Source organism: Cuculus canorus, chromosome 2 (genome assembly GCF_017976375.1).
Source record: "Cuculus canorus isolate bCucCan1 chromosome 2, bCucCan1.pri, whole genome shotgun sequence".
NCBI lineage: Eukaryota > Metazoa > Chordata > Aves > Cuculiformes > Cuculidae > Cuculus > Cuculus canorus.
This window is the reverse complement of record NC_071402.1, coordinates 18,322,175-18,341,662: the sequence shown is the minus strand read 5'-3', so window position 1 is coordinate 18,341,662 and position 19,488 is coordinate 18,322,175. Positions and strand designations below refer to the sequence as shown.

Below are 19,488 nucleotides of genomic sequence, written 5' to 3'. Positions count from 1 at the left end.
TCTTTGCCTGTGCTTGCATGGGCTATGCAGTTCCCTGATGCTCTTCAGTTTGACCAGCGGGTCTCAACTCTAGTTGAGAATTTTCTAGTCTTGCTTTATTACTTTCTTATACAACTGCTTATTTACCTCTAGAAAACAAATCTGAATCACACTTTCATAGCATCTGACTGTCTAAGCATGTTTTGTATGGAAATAAAAAGTACATTGGTAAAATATGCAGATTTTGTTCATTGCTTATTTGCATATTACCATCTGCACTGGCACTGAAGGAATAAAAACCATGGCTGCAACTTTTTGTTTTTTTCCTGTAGACTTTAAGAGTAGCCTATATAAAACTGAAGGAATATAGCTAGAGATGACAGATTAAGAAAATATATTTGTATTGGTAGTTCTTAGGATTGTAATCATAAAACCATCTTAAAGCTATCATCTTCAAAGACACAAAAAACATGAAGTTTAACTTTGTTACACTCTACAAACTTCTTCACTAAGGTTCTGGCAAGAACTAAGTAAATTATAACATAAAGCATATAGAATTGGAATATGAAATTGGCTAATGATGTGTTTAAACAAGATGCTTACATTTGAATGCTGGTTTCCCCTTAATAAATTTGTTATTAAGCATCTCTCTAATGCTTATGTAGGGACACTAAACTCTTAAGTAATACACCTAGGAGAAGGAATAAACAATTTTGATTCTGGAATAACAGCAACAACAACTACTGCTACTATTACTACTAATAATGTTATTTTATTTGGGATACAATTAAGAGTAAAATCTTATTAAGATACCAGGTCTAATACAATCTATCTTATTAATTAAGTAATAAGTGTTCCAGATTTAATGGAAAAGTCACTTTGAAAAAGATGTTTTGTTCTTCAATCACCTCTCAGCTAATTTAGAGCTACCAATTAAAAGTACAACAGCTTTCTGAGTATAATAATTATCTTTTATTATCCTACTAGTAAATGTTATTGTTTAGATCAGATGATTCATCAGTCCATTCATCTGAAACAAACTATCAGTACAGCTTACTGAATGATGTGGATGAAATTAATACTTGGATAATTATTTTTTGTTTTCATCAACAGTCAAATCCAACATAACTCCCGGTAGAAAATAAGAAAAAAATTGGAAACATTGAAAAATTCCTTCATAACAATTACAAAAAATATATAAAGAAAACCTGTAAAAGAAAAAAATGAAAGTATTTCAGCCATTCAATAACTGTAAACAGGAGAAACAAGACTTTATAAATACAATCCCTAAAGTAAGTGTAACCGTTTACCAGATTTTCCAGTTTGGCAACAGATGTGTCATTGCCAGTCTCCCTGAGTCTATAAATGAAATACGAACTCAAAACTTGGGGAATGTCTCAAAGTTAAATATTTCAAGAAGCAGATGAGAAATATTTTTGTTTGTGGAAAAAGTGAGTTTTGTGTAACCATGAGCTCGTAATTTAATTTTTAGCAGAACATCAGCACAGAAGTGAATGAGAATACATCCTAGATATAGAATCATAGAATCATAGAATCATAGAATCATAGAATCATGGTTTGAGTTGGAAAGGACCTTAAAGGTCATCTAGTTCCAGCGCCCCTGCCATGTGCACAGACACCTCCCCACCAGATTAGGCTGCTCAAGGCCTCATCCAACCTGGCCTTGAACACCTCCGGGGATGGTGTTCATCCACAACTTCTCTTGGCAGCCTGTTCCAGAGCCTCACCACCCTCGTTGTGAAGAATTTCCTCTTAATGTCTAGTCTAAATCTTTTAGAACTGGATGGATGCGATACAAGTGTCTTTTGTCTGAGCAGTGTTCTTAGGTAGATCTCACCCCACAGCACTAAAATTTGTTTGTCTTTTTCTTCCCAGTGCATGCAACGCTCATATAATCAGTTAAAACTGGGCAAATGTCATTAGCTGAGTATTGCTTTTGGGAATGTGTTATCCTTTGACAACATACATGCATATGTATATGCACTGTACATATGTATATACACTACTTTTCCTGTTCTTCCCCTCACATCTTCTGTTATTTATCCCTCATAAATATACAGACCTCTTCCATTCTCCCGCTTAATTGGCATACCTCAGGTGGAACCAATCAGAAACACTACGACTATCATTCTTCACTGGCTTTGCACACCTACCCCCAAAACACAGAGTCAACATCTTTTCTACATAGCAACTCAAAGCAATTTCTTCTCACCAAATAGCTGTTATTTTTACAGTCTTTTAATGACTTCCTAAAATAAATTTCAAATTATAAACTCTTATTAGAATGTTATTTGCCACAAAAAATGTGCAAGAGTCTGGCTTCCAAGTTGATTTTTTTTTCCTTTGGAGCATTTAATCACACTTAACAGAGTTAACAGAATAGATGCAATTCAGCTCTGTTTCAAGTTTAACCAGAATATTTCTTTTTAAATGACTATAAATAAATAATGGGATACAATCAGCAAACAGCTAAAACCCCCAGCCTTTCTTCAATAAAATAGAATGCTCAGAGATTCTGGTTTAAGAGTGTGCAATAGTCACTCATTTTTGTAGTCAGAAACACAATTCGGAGAAACAAAGTGAAGTTTAATGAGGATTGCAAACACTTCCATTTTTTTTTTTTTTAAACAAAGGTAATTTCAGGGAAATCACTGAGAGAAACTGAATCTTTGAAGATTATATCACTGTATACAGTGGTGAAAACAAGCATCTGAGTCAATACAGATAAACCTACTTGAGAGAGGAATGATTAATATCAAAAAGAAAATAATGAAGAGGAAAGATGAGAAATATGGATTATACTTATCTGAGTAGGGCCTAATCCCGAAATGTTTTATAAGGATAAGACTTCTACAAAAAAATTTTTTTCCAGTTCCTTGATCCTAACCTTATCCTAACAAACTCCTTGCCTGAAATATATTAGACTCCTTCAAGACAGAAAAGTGGCAGTGGTCACAATGACCCCTCACAGATTCCTTGGACAGGTTTCTCTGTCTCTTACTGCCAACCAGTGGGAAAAAAAAAAAAGAAAAAGCCAAAAAATCCCTGAACCACATACATAAACCATCACCTTACCCCCAAAAACCCACCAAACAACAAAACAAGGAAAAAAAATATGAAGAGAAAGAAAGTCGTAGTGTAATGGCCTGTATCTGTTGATTACTGAAAATACATCCAACTTCAACAAATTTTTTATTATTTAAATGAAAGCTAATGATATTTATAAATAGCTAAGTAATGATGACTATTTGTTCTTTTTATGAATCCAGAGAAGATATTTCCAGAACTCAGTATCTGAGTTATAAAGCCAAATCTACCAATCTCCTTAGGAGAACACTCTTTACTTAGATGAAGTCTAGACTGGTTTGTGGGGCTAGTATGGTCTGCATTTTTCATTATTTTTTTATAGCCCATTAGTTAAAGAACTAGGTGAATAGAGTTTTAGACTTTCTTTAGACTGAGGGAAATCGAAACCTCATTTCAATCATCTGAGATGTGTACTCTATCAGACAAACTACATCTTTTTCTATTAATAAATAGGAGCATTGTTAGCCTTTCCTGTTGTCTGGGATTTTACGTAGTTAGATATGCAAAATTAATGTTTCTAGCTGAAAGAGGTCTTTTTTTTTTTTTTTTTCCATCAGGAAAGACTAATGTAACTTAATTCCCTTGATTATTTTGTTATCTGTAATTCCTAGGAATGAAGAGCAGAATCATAAAGTTACACAGCCTAGCTATGCTTGAAGAGTCAGGCTTTCCAGAGGGGGCATGCTGCTCTCTTCCTGGCTTATATGCAGCTAGGTGGATTCTAATGTGGACTGTGGCCCTGTTCGATCGTGGGAAATGATGAAGGCTCCCATCTAGTGCAGATATTTGTTGGAGGGACAGGGAGACAGGATTCTCCCGTATTTCAGAAGTGTGCTGGTGAGAAGTGGTTTTGCACCACCTAATTAACCCCACACTGGCCAGGTTTGAATATTAGGAAAGAAGGTATTTTCACTCATACACGTTCATTATAAATATAGCTTTATATTAAAAGGACCTAGTCAATGGTGATGTAAGCTATTGATATCATGCTGCTAAATCCTGTCTTAAGAAGTGAACCTAATAAAAAAGCAGAACTCTTTAGGAAGTCTGCTATGACTCAGTCTACTCCTTGGGATAGTAATGCGCATTGGAAAGAATGTAGATGACAAATGTAATGTAGTCTGTCTGTGTCATTTGGAATCAAGAACTCAGACTAATTTCAGCAATTTTAATAACAGCCTTTTCTGTGAGCAAGGTTTGATACTTGGAGCAGCTGGAGTCACACCACTCAGAAAAAAATGGAAAAAAAAAATTCTTCAGCAATCAATTCATCAAAGCCATAGTCTAATTGTTTTAGTTATTATGAAGCCAAGTATTTCTTCAAAGACTGAAGATGTGGTCTTATCATCATTCCATTTCATTATTAGGCTATTTAAAAGGCAGCTAACCTGTTGCCATATTGACCATTTATACTCAAAGCCATAATAGCATTAATTATAGAATCACAGAATTGCCAGTTGGAAAAGGTATTTGAGATTGAGTCCAACCACACCTATACACTACTAAATCATATCTCTCAGTACTTCATCACCTCCCTGGGCAGCCTGTGCCAGTGCTTGATATCCTTTTGGTGAAGAAATTTTTCCTAACATCTTCTGTGCCTCTCATGATGCAGCTTGAGGTTTGTCCTCTTGTCCCATCACCTGTCACTTGGGAAAAGACACCAACACCCAATTTGCTGTAACCTCCTTTCAGGCAGTTCTAGACAGTGACAAGGTTTCCCCTCAGCCTCATATTCTCTAGGCTAAACAACACCAGTTCCCTAAGCTGCTCCTCATAAGACTCATTCCCCAGCCCCTTGTTGCCTTTCTCTGGAAAGGCGCTTCATGCTGAGCTCTCAAATCTCAGTTTTAAGATCCTTTGAAAATCTTACATTAACAGAATGGTGTTAAAAAAAGAAATGACAACAAGGCAACAGAGCTGAAAGAACAACAATAAGAAAGGAAAAGAGACATGAACTTTCTATCATCTGTTAGTTTTACTCATACAGCAAATACTACTTCTGACTGTTATCATTAAATATTTGCATGTACATCGTCAGTATTATATGATGTTCACTCTATACTTCAGAAAACTGAGAAATAAATCAGATTATTGAAGTAATGTACTACTGATTTAACTACTTGTCATGCTCAACTAAACAGAATTTCTTCATATTTCTGCATTAAGTGATTAATGTTTTAAAAATATTTTTTGCTTTTTATATGGAATGTCCAGCAATCCAGTCAGCTTTCCTGTCTTTATGCATATGTCTTGTAAACACATATGAAGAATGTAGAACATGTTGCCTTATAAAATATAGTTTTAAAATTACATGGAAAAAAATAAAATTACTTTCAAAATGTACAGATAAGTAATGGTCACTATTTTTGGATGTCATGTGATTTCAAAATCATTCATTTTGTTGTGAAGGAAAGATGGGCTGATTTACTTTTTATCAAATACATGGTATAAGCTGGATCATTGCCTCTTTCTCCTGAAATTAGTGTCTTGAGCTTTTGTACATTTGGGCATGCAAGTATTTGGAGCAGTCTTTGTGGTTTCACTACATTTTGCTGAAGGCAATCAGTACTTGGACAGTGCAGACCCACTGACTTTGAAGCAGTTACTTGTATGAAAAAAAGTGTAGGAAACAATAAAATTTCTGCCTATGGTAGCTTATTTTTGATATTTCATATCAGCCTCTATCATCTCCACCTCCCATTCAAAAAAGTATTGCTTAACTAAATAATTTCTTAGTTCATTGTTGAAAATATTAAAGCTAGATATTCAGACAGACTTTTCCATCCATTTTTATTTAAGATGAGGTTAACTCTCCATATCTTATAAATGTCAGTCATACATGTCTGCCACACTTCTTAAATGAAATTAAGATGTACACAGCAGTGATGATAAATTCAAGTTATTAAAAGCAAATGTTTTACTTTAGTGTAGTTAAGTTTTATCATAGATATTATTGGATTCTTATTCATCTTGATGTGAGGTTGTCATCTGGGAGATTCTGCTACTTGTGATTTGTCCTTGCCTACCTTTTTGCTTTCCAAATGTAAACAGAGTTTGAAATCAAATCAAACTGTACTGAAATAAGACTAGTGTGACATGGCTTTTAAGCTGTCTAATGAATGTAGATGCAGTGAGCTGTCTAAAAGAAAACACGTTGACAACATTGTTTGCTGAATGTGTATATTCACTGGCAGAATAAAAGTTGTAAGTGCATGTTCCAGTATTTGCAAAAAGTTAGTCTTTCAAAGATCTAATTATTAATCATCATCATCTGTGAAACCCCTACTGTTTGGCACAAGTTGTTCTTTCTTTCTGTTGCTTATTTACAATAATTCAGGGCTATCTCTTAATTTAGAAATTCAAGAAAAGCCATAAGGAAAAAACTGAAAATGGTATAACTATATGATAGAAAAGTGTCAATGAATAGAAGCCAATTATTCAGGAACTGAAAGTGGATTTTAACTTCACTGTTTATAGTAAGCAAACTGAGTCTATCTTCATTGCCAAACCTTGTACCAAAATGTCATGCTTATCAATAAAGTGATTGTTATATTTTATATTATGTCTTGATGTAAAGTAAAGCAAATGTATAATCATGGGAACTAGACATTTTCCCCACTTACATACATGGGTTTTAGCTTCTTCGTAGGAAAAAAAAAAGCTCTGATTTAAATTTCTTATTTTTTTGATGACGACTGAGAATTGATACTTTATTTTCTGACAGCATAGTTCAAAAAAACAGACTCACACAACTTACTGTCAATGTTCAAGCTACCTTTTTACTTTTACGGAAAAGAAAGACATTTGCTGAGGCAAGTTGATAGAAAATTCATGTTACTGTTAATTTAAATAGTATTAATTTAAATAGTATTAATTTAAATAGAAGTATATATGACAGCATTATGTCAAGCAGAGCTTACGAAGTAATTCATGTGCATCAGAAAAAAAAATAAATCTAAAACATCCGTGTTTTAATTGTAACCAGTGGTGGATTTCAATGTTAAACAATTAAAGATCATTACACCATTTTAAAATATCAGTAGGAGAGTGTCAGAGAAGATGAGTCTTCCATGTTTACAAAAGATTTTGCCTGTAGCATACTGTGTGCTTTTGTGAATCATTTATCTTCTAGCTTGAACCTGCCACGGTATGAAATATTGCAACTGTGATTCTTCCTGACAGAATAATGAAATATTGGAAAAAAGTCCACACTGCAATGACTTTTCCACAGAATTTTGGCCTTGAGAACAGAAAAGCTGAACATAAAATAGCTTCTCTTCACTCTGTCAAAAACTAATCCAGGCCAATCAGTTCTCTTCTTCATACTGAGTATGTTATGTTATTCCATTGTTTGTGGTTTTTCCTATGCTGACCTAGTTTTAGCTTACTGTGCTCTATTACAAGATTTCATATACTCATATACTGTTTTGAAAGCCAAAATAGTCCTGAAGAGGCTCCATTCAGCAAACATTTGAATGCTTTATTTCACATTGAAAGTTTGAGTCATAGGGATTGTTATGGAAGAAGAGGTTTTGTTGTTTTCTTTAGGGAAATTACTTTAAACTATCTTCTGTAGGCATCTTTGCTGGAGTACCCCTTCATTCTCCAAAAAAACTTATTTTGAAACTGTTGTTGTGAATAATCGCTGAGAAATCTACATGCCATGATACACATTTGCAAGTGAATTCAAGAAGAAATCTGATACATTCATCCACAAAGGCCAGGATGGGAGACCATCCTGTCAGTGACTGATCCCCAGAAAATCCATACCAAGCACTGCAAGTGAAGACTCTGTTTGTAATAAAATGTCTTATACTAGAACAGAAAATTACAGAGTTACAAGAAATAATTTCCTAAATCTGATCTTGGAGAGCTAAGCATAAAAAATGCATGGCTACAATTCTCTGTAACTGTACTTAAATATATTGGGATGAGATGGAGACAAAAGCTATTAGATAGAATACTAATTACACAAATCTTTAAAATTTCAGACTGAGGAAAATAATTCTCTTGATTGGAGAAAACAAGTTAAATCGATTGTCAAAATTATTTTGACTTCCTTAATGATTGTTACTGGAATAATTTCAGTACCCATAGATTAAAGAAGGAACACGGGTCAGAAAAACCCCACATCGCTAAGTAAGAAAAAAAAAAAATCAAATTCCACCATAGTATAATCCAAAGAGAGACTCATATTTTAAAATCTTAGCGTTTGGATGCAAGGAATTCTGCTCCCTCTTACTGTAAGAGTATCATTGAGAAAAAAAAATATAAAGCGCAGCTAAATGGAAATACTTGTTTAAAACTCTTTGATGTGTCATGCCATCCCCATTTTTTAATGGCTCCTGCCAGGTAGGTTTCTTTCTCTTTCAACTCACAAGCATGTATGTTTTCTGTATTCACAAAAGTGGTCTAAGTACTTCCATGATACCTGGTGATACTGTCAAAATCTGCTGTTTCAATACACACACACAAAAAAAAAGACAGTCAAAGAGAGAAATGATAGATAATCTATTATAACCTTATCCTCAATACGTTGTATGGCAGAGTTAATTGTATCTAAACCATGGTTTTCCTTCTTTATATCAGCATTTTTCTTCTTTTTTATAAGTACTGTGGAAAGCTCAAACAGAATTTCTTAATATTTTCTTAATTTCTTAACACCTACTTTATTTCTTAAGATGCTTAGTATGTAAATAAAATTAGCATTTTTCAAATTATTTCAAGAAACTATGAAAAATATTGTGATTTTTCCCCATTTCCATGTCCTGTTTTGGGAGTCCCATCTTTATTTCTAGAAATCATGAAATTACATTTCCATCCAGAATGTCAAATGTATGAATTATCGAGCAGTAGCATTTTAAATTATTTATTGTGGTAATTTTAACTACGTGTTGACATCTGTGTCACAATCTAAGAAGTATCAGATATGATAAAAATTGGAAGATGTACTCTTTCCACTTTATCTGAAACAAATTAGGTCAAAAACAGGTTTGCAACAGTGAGAAATAAATCAAGAATTGTGCAAATGTGTTTAATTCTTTCTAAATGTTCCAAAGGACAAAGTAGAGATTCCCATGGTTTAGGAGAAAATACTTTAAAAAAACTGTTTATTTTGTAGTAATCTATACACCTTTATGCTATATATGCAAATAAACTAATTGGATATTAAGGAAGTTCAGTCATCATGACTTGAGCAGTTCAAGCATTGTCTTCAATTTGGATAAAATGTTTGCAGAATCGTCTTCAAGGAAGATTAATAAACACTCATCCCCATCTCCAGGCATCTGTTATTGACAAACTGAAATGTGAGCAGTGGGTCAGAAGTCCTATTTATCCCAGCATAAATCTGAAGCATGGATATTTAAAGAACAAATGATATTCAGCATGTGGCATACTGCTTACTAAGGTGTCAAAGTGAACAACAAAATATCAGCTGTCATCATAGGTATTATTTAATAATAAAGTGAGATAAAATTATTTATAAATCTGGAGCGATAAAATAGCGCTGTAAAAGCCCTGTCTTTCTGTGAGACAGAAGATATTTTAACAGATTCATACAGTCATCAGAAAAAATGTCAAGATGGGAGTGAAATTTTGATGGAGGATCTGGGAATCTGCAAAAAAATAGACACATGAATGCTGCTTTAATTTTGTTCCTTGGGAAAGATTATGCCATTTCCTCATATTGTGGAGAAACGAAGGATTATGAGAGAACTATTACCATGCATTTAAGACCAATATTGCTTCCCCTGCTTACTCGGACGGACTTACTGCGACTACGTTACCCTTTCTAGAGCCTTGGCACAATTTTCAGTGAAAAGCAACCTTAACATTACTCCTAAAACATTTGCTAGCATGACAGCAATACTCTACATTACATATTGGTTGACATAGTGAAATAAACATAACTGAACATGAGTAATTCTAAAAGATCATGGCAAACACAAGAATTTTGAGAAAATTGTGCATGACAAAAATGATTATAAGTATAATCAGAATTATTGATTTAAAAAAGCTTTTTTATTTTTTTTTTTGCATTGATTTGTTTAATATAAACACAATCACAGAAATCATCCAATATTGTTGAAAGTATCCAAGGAATCAAAAGACAGGAATGAAACCAGATCTACTTACCAAATTCCTTAGGAACAGTGATAGAATAAACACAGTTGTGACCAACACTATAATTCTTGGGGTAGTTTGGTGATAACACAGTGCCTTCAGAGCCTGTTGACCGGCTTCCACAGGGTGCTAGAAAGTGTTGAATGATGTAATATCAGAAAAAAAATCAGTTTAAAGTGATTTGTTGTATGTTGGTATATGCAATTACAGTAAATTTTATTACAATCTATACTGAATTAAATCTCTATACCCAGTGGAGTACTGAGTACACACGACTTTCTCATATATCAAGAGAATTGATGGCACTCTGCAGCTTTCCAGATCAGTTATTGTTTTTCTTTACCATTTATCAACCATCTTAATGTAATAATGACAGGCTTTCTGTGCAGTATGCTATTACTCACAGCGTACAAGACTACTGCACATTTGTATGATGCTTTATACTCTGATAAAAGCATAGAATATGCAAACCTTCTGCCCACTAGTAAATTCTTACTCATGCCGATAGACTCATGATTCAAAGTAATGTATAGAGCTACTCAAACAGGAACATCAGGATTGCTTGATTGAACATGCTTATTTATATTTCATTTATAATAACATATATATAAAGTCACAAGCAAACACTTTATCACCTCAACATCCTGTTTATCCTACCATTAATAGCTACATTACTTGATGAAATGGCAGATAAACAACAATGCTATTTACTACAACAGTGTATTTTTCTAAGGTTAACAATATAAAGTGAACAACAGGAGTTAGTACTTGTCATTATTCAATACCATGAAGTAAGAAATAGTGCTTTTTCTTCATCAGCTATTCAGGTTCATTTATATGGAACAGTCATAAGTGTTACCGTTTTCCTATATGCATTCCTTGCTTCTCATAAACACTTTGTAATTTGGCAGTTTATTCTAGAGTCAGGATTATGGCATCAGTTTAGAAGATTTCTTCTAATCACTTTTAATGACTTTAATGTTAACATATCTACTTCAGAAATTTGTTTCCTCTATTAAAACGTGACTTTCTAAAATAACTGCTACTCAATGTTTCATTTTCTAAACACAAGAAAATCTGTTTCTTTGTGGTACACTCTCAAAACATTAATATCTCCTGCACTATATTAAATAAGAAAAAATATAGTTTAATTAATATTATTTAGAAGATTTCCTCTCATTACTCATTATTAAAAAAAAAAAAAGAATAAAAAAAATATAGCTGTCTAGGCCCAAAGGACGGTGATAAATAGAGTTAAATCCGGTTAGAAAAGAATCACAAGTGGTGTTCCCCAGGGCTCAGTGTTGTTCAGTTAAGTTCTGTTCAATATCTTTATCGATGGTCTGGATGAAGGGATTGAGTGTATCCTTAGTAAATTCACGGATGACACTAAGCTGGGCAGAAGTGTCAGTTTGCTTGAGGGTAGGGAGGCTCTACAGAGGGATCTGAACGTGGCGGGATCGATGGGCTGTGACCAGTGGTATGAGGTTCAACAAGACCAAGTGCCAGGTCCTGCACCCAGGACACAACAACCCCATGCAGTGCAACAGGCTGAAATGTAGAAAATGCCTAGTAGAGAGGGACCTGCAGGTGTTGGTTGACAGCCAGCTGAATGTGAGACAGCAGTGTGCCCAAGTGGCCAAGGAGACCGATAGCATCTTGGCCTGTATCACAAACAGTGCTGCCGGCAGGAGTAGGGAAGTGATTGTGCCCCTGAATGTGACACTGGTGAAGCTGCACCTCAAATACCGTGTTCAGTTCACTACAAGAAGAAGAGGTGCTGGAGAGTGTCCAGAGAAGGGCAACAAAACTGCTGAAGGGGTGGAGAATAAGCCTCATGAGAGGTGACTGAGGGAACTGGGATTATTAAGCCTGGGGAAAAAAAAAAAAAAAAAGGATCAGAGCAGACCTTATCATTGTCTCTAAATATCTGAAAGGAAATGGCTTCCAGTTGCACCAGGAAATGTTCAGGCTATATATCAGGAAAAATTTCCTCACCAGAAGCATTATCAGCTACTGGAGAAGGCTACCCAGGGAGGTGGTTGAGTCACTATCCCTGGAGGTATTTAAAAGATGTGTAGATGAGGTGCTCAGGGATATGGTTTAGTAGTGGACAGGTATTGTTGGACTCAATGATCTAAAAGGTCTTTTCCAACCAAACAATCCTAGGATTCTATTATGTTACAATTAAAAATTCTAACAGACTCATCGCATCTATAAATGTAAACCCTATTTAACAGAAAATAAGCAAAAAATGCTAAGCATCTTTTCACTAGGAATGAAAAAATTGCCATACAATAAACCAAACCAATCAATAAAAAAAAGTTAAAAAGCAAACTAAATCGTCTAATGTAACTCTCTAATAGTACGACATTACTTGTTAATAATGTTTACTTAGATTCTGAATTACTGTATCACTTTCTGTGTTTATTTCTGCTTTAATTTATTCTTTCACATATAAAAATACTACTCAATATGCTGTCCTTGTCCTGCTTTCCAGGGTCAGCAGTAGAAAACTAACGGGAGAAAAAGGCATTTGATTGTAGTATGAATGTGCTAAGGATCAGTGTGTTGAAGCATTGTTCACTCTTTCCTTGAAATATTATTAAGCATTAATGTAAAAAAGTTCCTTTTGTGTGTGTGCTATATTTACTGTATCTTCTCTTGTAAAACAGTGCTCCCTTCTGCCCTTGAAAAAGCCCTACCATAAAAACAGCGAAGTATCATCCACTCTGCATTTTAAATTGGTAAGTTTATTATCTGGAAGATTACTCATTTTGATCTTTAGTATTCATGCACCCTTGTCAAAGAACAAATTCTACCTTTTTATGGCAATGCATTAGTAAATAGAGAATAAACCATAAAATTTATTACCATCAGCAGTGACACCTTTTCTCACATTTCAGCATACACTAGTTGTAAATGTAATGTAGATGATCACTGCAGAGAGGCAAAATCACACCGCAGAACCACAGACCTCTGTAATCTACACCTAACTACTGCTATAAAGTAAAATTTTCTATAGCTCCAGAAAAACATTACAGGGTTAAAACCCCTGCCATGTTCTTATTGATCATATGTCTTCCATTATGCTTTTGGAGTTTAACCAAAAAAAAAGAACCCTTAAGGAAAAATATCAGTAAAAGAACCGTGAAGAAGTGACTCCTTGAGCCTAAGAATCAACTCAGATCTCTTGTTTTCTTGAAGATATGTTTGTTTTTGCTACCAAGTGTTTTTTCTGCAGTCTGAAGCTTTCAATTTCTACTACTGCTTTCAGATTGCCTACTGTCTAGCTCCTACAGTTAAGATCTAATAGAATTTAATTGTTATTGCAGATTTAAGCAGCATATCGTACCATTTAAAAGCAGCAGTCCTTCGTGGAATCAACGGTGAGCACTGCTTAAAAATGAATGGCAAAATATGGCTTCATGTCATGTAGATAAATTTGATTACACAGCTACAAATATGATAAAAAATAGGAAAAACAGTGCATAAAGGTTTCAAAAAGAGGCAAAGCATGCCTTGAGGAACTGCTAACAGGATACTGAGTTTTTATCTAATGGACCACTTTTTGGAAACCCAAACTAGGATACCATTCAAGAGTGGTGAACTTCAACAGGAACATCACATAAAGGAAAAAAAAAAAGTATCTATTATGATCTAGCAGGAAATTTTGAAATAATTTGGGGGTTTTTTTTGTCTCTAAAAGAGAAGAATTAAACCATAGAGAGACTGGTCTCTTTTTGAAGATGTGGAAGATTATTTTTTCTTTTCACCCATAAAAGAAATAACTGCCAACAGTTTTAGTAAAATCGATTAATTTCAGATATTCTCATAACTACTTTTGGGAAGTTATTGAATTTTTTGGTGATTCCTGGAAGAACAAGACACATAAATATCTTTCATAATGGGTTAAGTATATTGAAGCAGGAAAAAGACAGTACTTCACCATTGTATATTTGGTCATATATCTATCCATATTAATGTATTGTAGTATGAGAAAGGGACACATTCCACTTTCTCGGTGCTAGCACTGTTAATCCATGAACTTAACCTTGATTTGGTATTTCAATTCTTTTTCTAGAAGAGGAAGGAAATTATTACATTTTGTGTTGAAAGGTAAAATTCCTAGAGAATAAGGTTTATGAATAAAGAAGTAAATAACAGGAGAATCCTCAAAAGCATTTTTTTCCAAACCTAAACAAACCCCCTATCATAAACTTGAATTGTAAAAAAATTGGAAGTTTTCTGGAAGATTTATAATCAAGAAAATGCACCTTATAAGGAGAGAACCAAAAAACTCAATACCTGTGGAGTTCAACAGAGAAAGATTATCTGATACATTTTAAGCAGGACACTTCAAGATGATTCTACCTCTTTTTTTTTCAATAAGAAGCAAGAGAAAATTTAACAGAAGTTAATGCTTTCAGCTTGTGCTTTTGTTACAGTAAATGCGAAGTCTATATAAACATATAAAACACAATTAAGACACCTACGACATTATTTCTGAGATTTATCTAGCAATTTATTAACTTTTACCTCTAAAAAAAATAAAATTAGCAACAAATCCAAATAAGTTTATGCCTTCAGTTTCCAGTCCTTGAAATCTTTAAAATAGATCTAAATGTCTTTCTGAATGTATGAGAAACATATTTTATACAGTTACATATGAGATATGCTTTTAGATTAAAGGTAAAAATATATAAAGGATAATTGTTTTAGCCTAATTTTAGAAACTGTGTTTCCTCTCAAATTAATGATTAACGATTATTAAATTTAAATTATATTCCTTTCTTTTTCCTTATGAACTGCGGTGCACAGAATTTTTACATGTTCTGTATAGTTTTCTGAAGTACTGAAATTATATGTTGCTTAAAGTTGGCTTACTAAACATACCTGTTTTAGCCAAGTGTATGGAAATGATGAAATTAATTTTCTGATATGAACTGATGTGGCAGAAAGTGGAAATCCTACATTGTTTTCTTCTGTAGAATGTGATCACAGCTGATAACTGCCTTATAATGTTGACTGTTGTCCAAATAGACAAAATATAATTTATTTGCAAAAATATTGCTTCCTTGTTTCTTTTTCCTGTATTTTTCTGAACAAATGCAATCAGCTGGAAATTAGACATAGTCCTCTTTCACTGGGTGAGTTAATCCACATGAAATCTTGTCCTCTTGTTGAAATTGTCAAAGTACTTGAGAAAAAATTAAAGAGAAACTGAGAAGTGAAAGTCCCACTTTTTATAACCACAAATCTTATTCTACAGACTATTTCCACTTATAATCATCATGGTAGAGCTACATGTCAAGAATTATTTATCATCGAAATTTGTGGCATGTAAGTGTCAAAATATGTGTACTGTATTAATAATTTATTGATAAAACTAAAAAAAAAACTAACCTGAGTTCATCCTGAAAACAGGCTATAATTAGATGTCTTGTTAAATCACCATTTAATTGATGCACTAGCCAATTTCTAATCTAAAATAGCTAAATTGTAGACCATTATTTACCCTAATTCTTTACTTTTCTAATAATTGTGCAACAAATAGTTTCTGCATGACAAAATAATTTCACAGGTAGGAGTGGTATAAATTGATTTCCAGTACGGTGGAATAGTCTTCTATATTGTTAATTGATGTTTAATGTACTATTTTTTAATTCTTAACTTGTGAAGGAAGTGTATGCGGCTCATGAAGTCCTCACTGAGTGATCACACTGCCTTTCCACAATAGATAGAATTTTTTTTTTAGAAGATCTTGGCTCTGGAACAAGGGACAGCAGTCTCTCTGGCTTAGTGTTCCCAGGCAAGCTGAAAGATATAGAGGTGCCTCCACTCCTTAATGATTCTCCTTGCATGGGAGATCATAGGCTCCAGTTGACAAATGCACTGGAATTCAGTGAGATATATTTCCAGGAGTCTGGCTTACTTCAGAAACATTCACTGAATAAGGTTTTGATACCTTCATTTAAGTAATGTTTTACTTTCTTTTTGCCAATAAAATGGGTTAAATGGAGTTTTTTAATAAGACAAAACATTGTCTAACATGTTTTGTAGTAGACTAAAAGTCTTTGCAGTGAAATAGTCTCTATGTAAAAAGAGATGGATGTGGAATAGGTCTTTGAAGTCATCCTGTGCCTCAGAACACGTTCTAAAAGAGCACAGCAGAGTTAAAGCTTCCACATCTGAAAAACAATAACTAAATAAAAATTTAAACTGCTCTTCAAATACACTTGCTGCAGCAAAACTATGACATTATATTTAAGGAACTTCTGGAGGAAAACAAAAAATCATTTTAGAACAATTTCTCTACCAGCATAGGAAGTTAATAATAAAAAAAAATAAATGACAGTAATAGTCTTCTGGGGGAGACCACTTCAGAGTCTTTCAAGACTACATAGACAGCTAGAGGAAAAGAACATTACATGACAGACGTATAGAAGTAAAAATAAGTCAGACGCTAAGAAAGCTTAACACATTTTTAACTACAATACTGGAATTCAGACATTGGCTCATAAGAAAGTACGAATGAGACAAGTAAGGATTTACAGATTTCTCCACCAAAAATCACCATAGAATCATAGATAGTTTAGGTTGTAAAAGACCATTAAGATCATCAAGTCCAACATAAACCTAACACTGCCAAGTCCACCACTAAACCATGTCCTTAACCATCACATATACGCATCTCTTAAATACCTCCAGGGAGAGTGATTCAATCACTTCACTGGACAGCTTGTTCCAATGCTTGACAAACCCTTCAGCAAAATAATATTTTCTAATATTTAGTTTAACTTCCCCTGACACAACTTGAGACTCTTTCCTCCCATCCTATTGCTTTTTACTTGGCTTCACCAGTGCTGAGTAGAGGGGGACAGTAATTTCTGTACTTCTTTTGGCCACACTATTTCTAATACAAGCCAAGATGCTATTAGCCTTCTTGTTCACCTGTGCACACTGCTGGCTCATATGCAGCAGGCTGTCAATCAGCACCGTTCGGTTCTTTTCCACTGGACAGTTTTCTAGCCATTTGTCCCCAGGATTATAGCATTGCATGGGATTGTTGTGACCCACGTGCGGGATCCAAAGCCTAACCTTGCTGAATGCCATACAGTTGACCTTGACCCATTGATTGAGCCTGTCCAGATGATGGACACGAAGATGATCAGCCACAAAGGTGATCAGAGGGATGGAACACCTCTGCTGTGAGGACAGGCTGAGAGAGTTGTTATTGTTCAGCCTGGAGAAGAGAAGACTCTGGGGAGATCATACAGAGGCCTTCTAGTACCTGAAAGGAGCCTACAGGAAAGCCGGGGAGTGACTTTTTACAAAAGAATGTAGTGATAGGGCGAGGGGTAATGGCTCTAAATTGGAAGGACGAAGATTTAGATTAGACTTTAGAGAGAAATTCTTCATACTGAAAGTGGTGAGAGACTGGAACAGGAAAATGACATAACTAAACCACGTTTTCATTATGTAGAGGAAACCTACAAATGTGCAGATGAAAGTTAAAATTATGAGCTTACTTAGAACTCACTAACATTGTAAGCTCATTTAGAACTGCATGTAACCAAAAATCTACTTATTGCTAGAGAGCTGGTAAATAATATCATCTCCTGATTTCATGGTATTGTACGCGTAGGAAGGCTGTAATGAGCTTATTATCCATCCAAAAATTGTTGTTGATGCTGACCATCTGCATATCTCTGTAAAGTTCCTTTACACAAACAAGTTTCCCAGCACTAGCAGTGAATCACAGCCAGTACAAAAAAATTAGTTTTTACTTGAATTATCCAAGAATATTATTACAGTATTATAATATGAGGGTCATTCTCAAAGCGGCAGTAAATTAAATATGGCAATTCAGTTATACAGCTGAGAGAAAAATATACTGAAAAATATACTGAAACAACTAATCCAAGCAAATAACAGTAGCCAAGCATTATTGCTTTTAGATGTGCATGTTTAAAAAATAGTTAAAAAGAAATAGATTTCCCCAGAGGATGATTCATCTTACCCTGTAGTATTCAGGACATTTGCAAAGTGCTTGCCTCTGTTAGATGGTAGGAGAAATGTCTTTTGAAATTGTTGTAGATGAGGTCACAGATTCACGTTTCTTAATTCTAGATTTCTTATACACAGCTATCTAGTCATTTAGGCACTCCCTATGACCAGCAGAGGGAAAACTACATGCTGATTATCCCACTCTGTAGAACTCTAATTCTCGGCTATTAGCCAAGACTTTGAAGAGGTATCAGACTGAAAAAGGCACATACAGGAGAGGGGAAAAAAAAAAGAATAAAAGGAAAAATACCCAAGCCATACACAATCCATAAGTGCAATCACACATTAGAAACAAACAAAAATAATTAGTTCATCCCAGACAGTAAGGTACCAGGACCCAAGTCCTGAAACAGGAAAGAAAAATAGTGTAAAAACCAGATGTTAATAGTAAAATAAACAATAGTTTAAACCACGGGTCTATCGAATGAACAGTTATGACACAAGTACCAACTAAAAATGTAAAATAAAACAATGATACACGTTTTACTTTTAAAACAAGCACACATTAAAAGAATAATATTTCAGTGAATATCTAAAAACTAGAAGTAAAGTTTTTGTAGAAAATACTGATCCTTGAAGAGATCAGAAAAAGCTGTTATGCATGCAGCTTTTTGAGGTAAGTATCAAGAAACATGAGATTTTAAAAGAGGCGCCTGTCTCCTTTAAGGTGGACAATGATCTTGCTTTGCTACTCCTGTAGTAGGTTGACTTACTGTTATATGTAGCCTATTCAAGAAAGAAAAAAGAATTCCATTTTATGACAATGTAGTCCTTTAATTGCAGTTTTTTCTCTTTAACAGAACCCCTTCCTAGTTCCCATTGTCACAGTCAATACGAAGGTGACAAAATTTCTGCAAAAAATGAAATAGAAGTCCTATACATATTACAATCAACATAGCCCACCTCATAAATCACAAATCTTCTTTCAATTGAATGAGTTACTGAACTATTATTAAACAAGAGTGAGGCATTTCAGACTGTTGCCAGAGGTTAAGTTAGAAACACGCGTGTTTATCAGGCATAACTGATGCAGATGACTGGATTGGCTTCTTTAATTCTGGTTATTAATTAATCAATTTACCTTGATTACTGATTGTTACTACATAATCCTATCCTACTTCATTGTCTTGAAGTCTTTGAAAATAAACAGTTGCTTACCTGTGAATAAAGGGTAGGGATTTTTTTCTCTTATAAGACTAGAAC

General features: G+C 34.2%; 1 protein-coding gene across 3 annotated transcripts in view; it reads right to left on the bottom strand.

Moving 5' to 3' along the window:
- CSMD3 (CUB and Sushi multiple domains 3) overlaps positions 1 to 19,488 on the bottom strand; it is a 610,540-nt gene that overhangs the window by 129,350 nt on the left and 461,702 nt on the right. For all 3 annotated transcript variants that reach the window (XM_054060149.1, XM_054060147.1, XM_054060148.1), the window contains one exon: positions 10,228 to 10,344. In XM_054060149.1, coding sequence (XP_053916124.1) covers positions 10,228 to 10,344 — 117 coding nt within the window. The remainder of the gene's footprint in view (positions 1 to 10,227; positions 10,345 to 19,488) is intronic.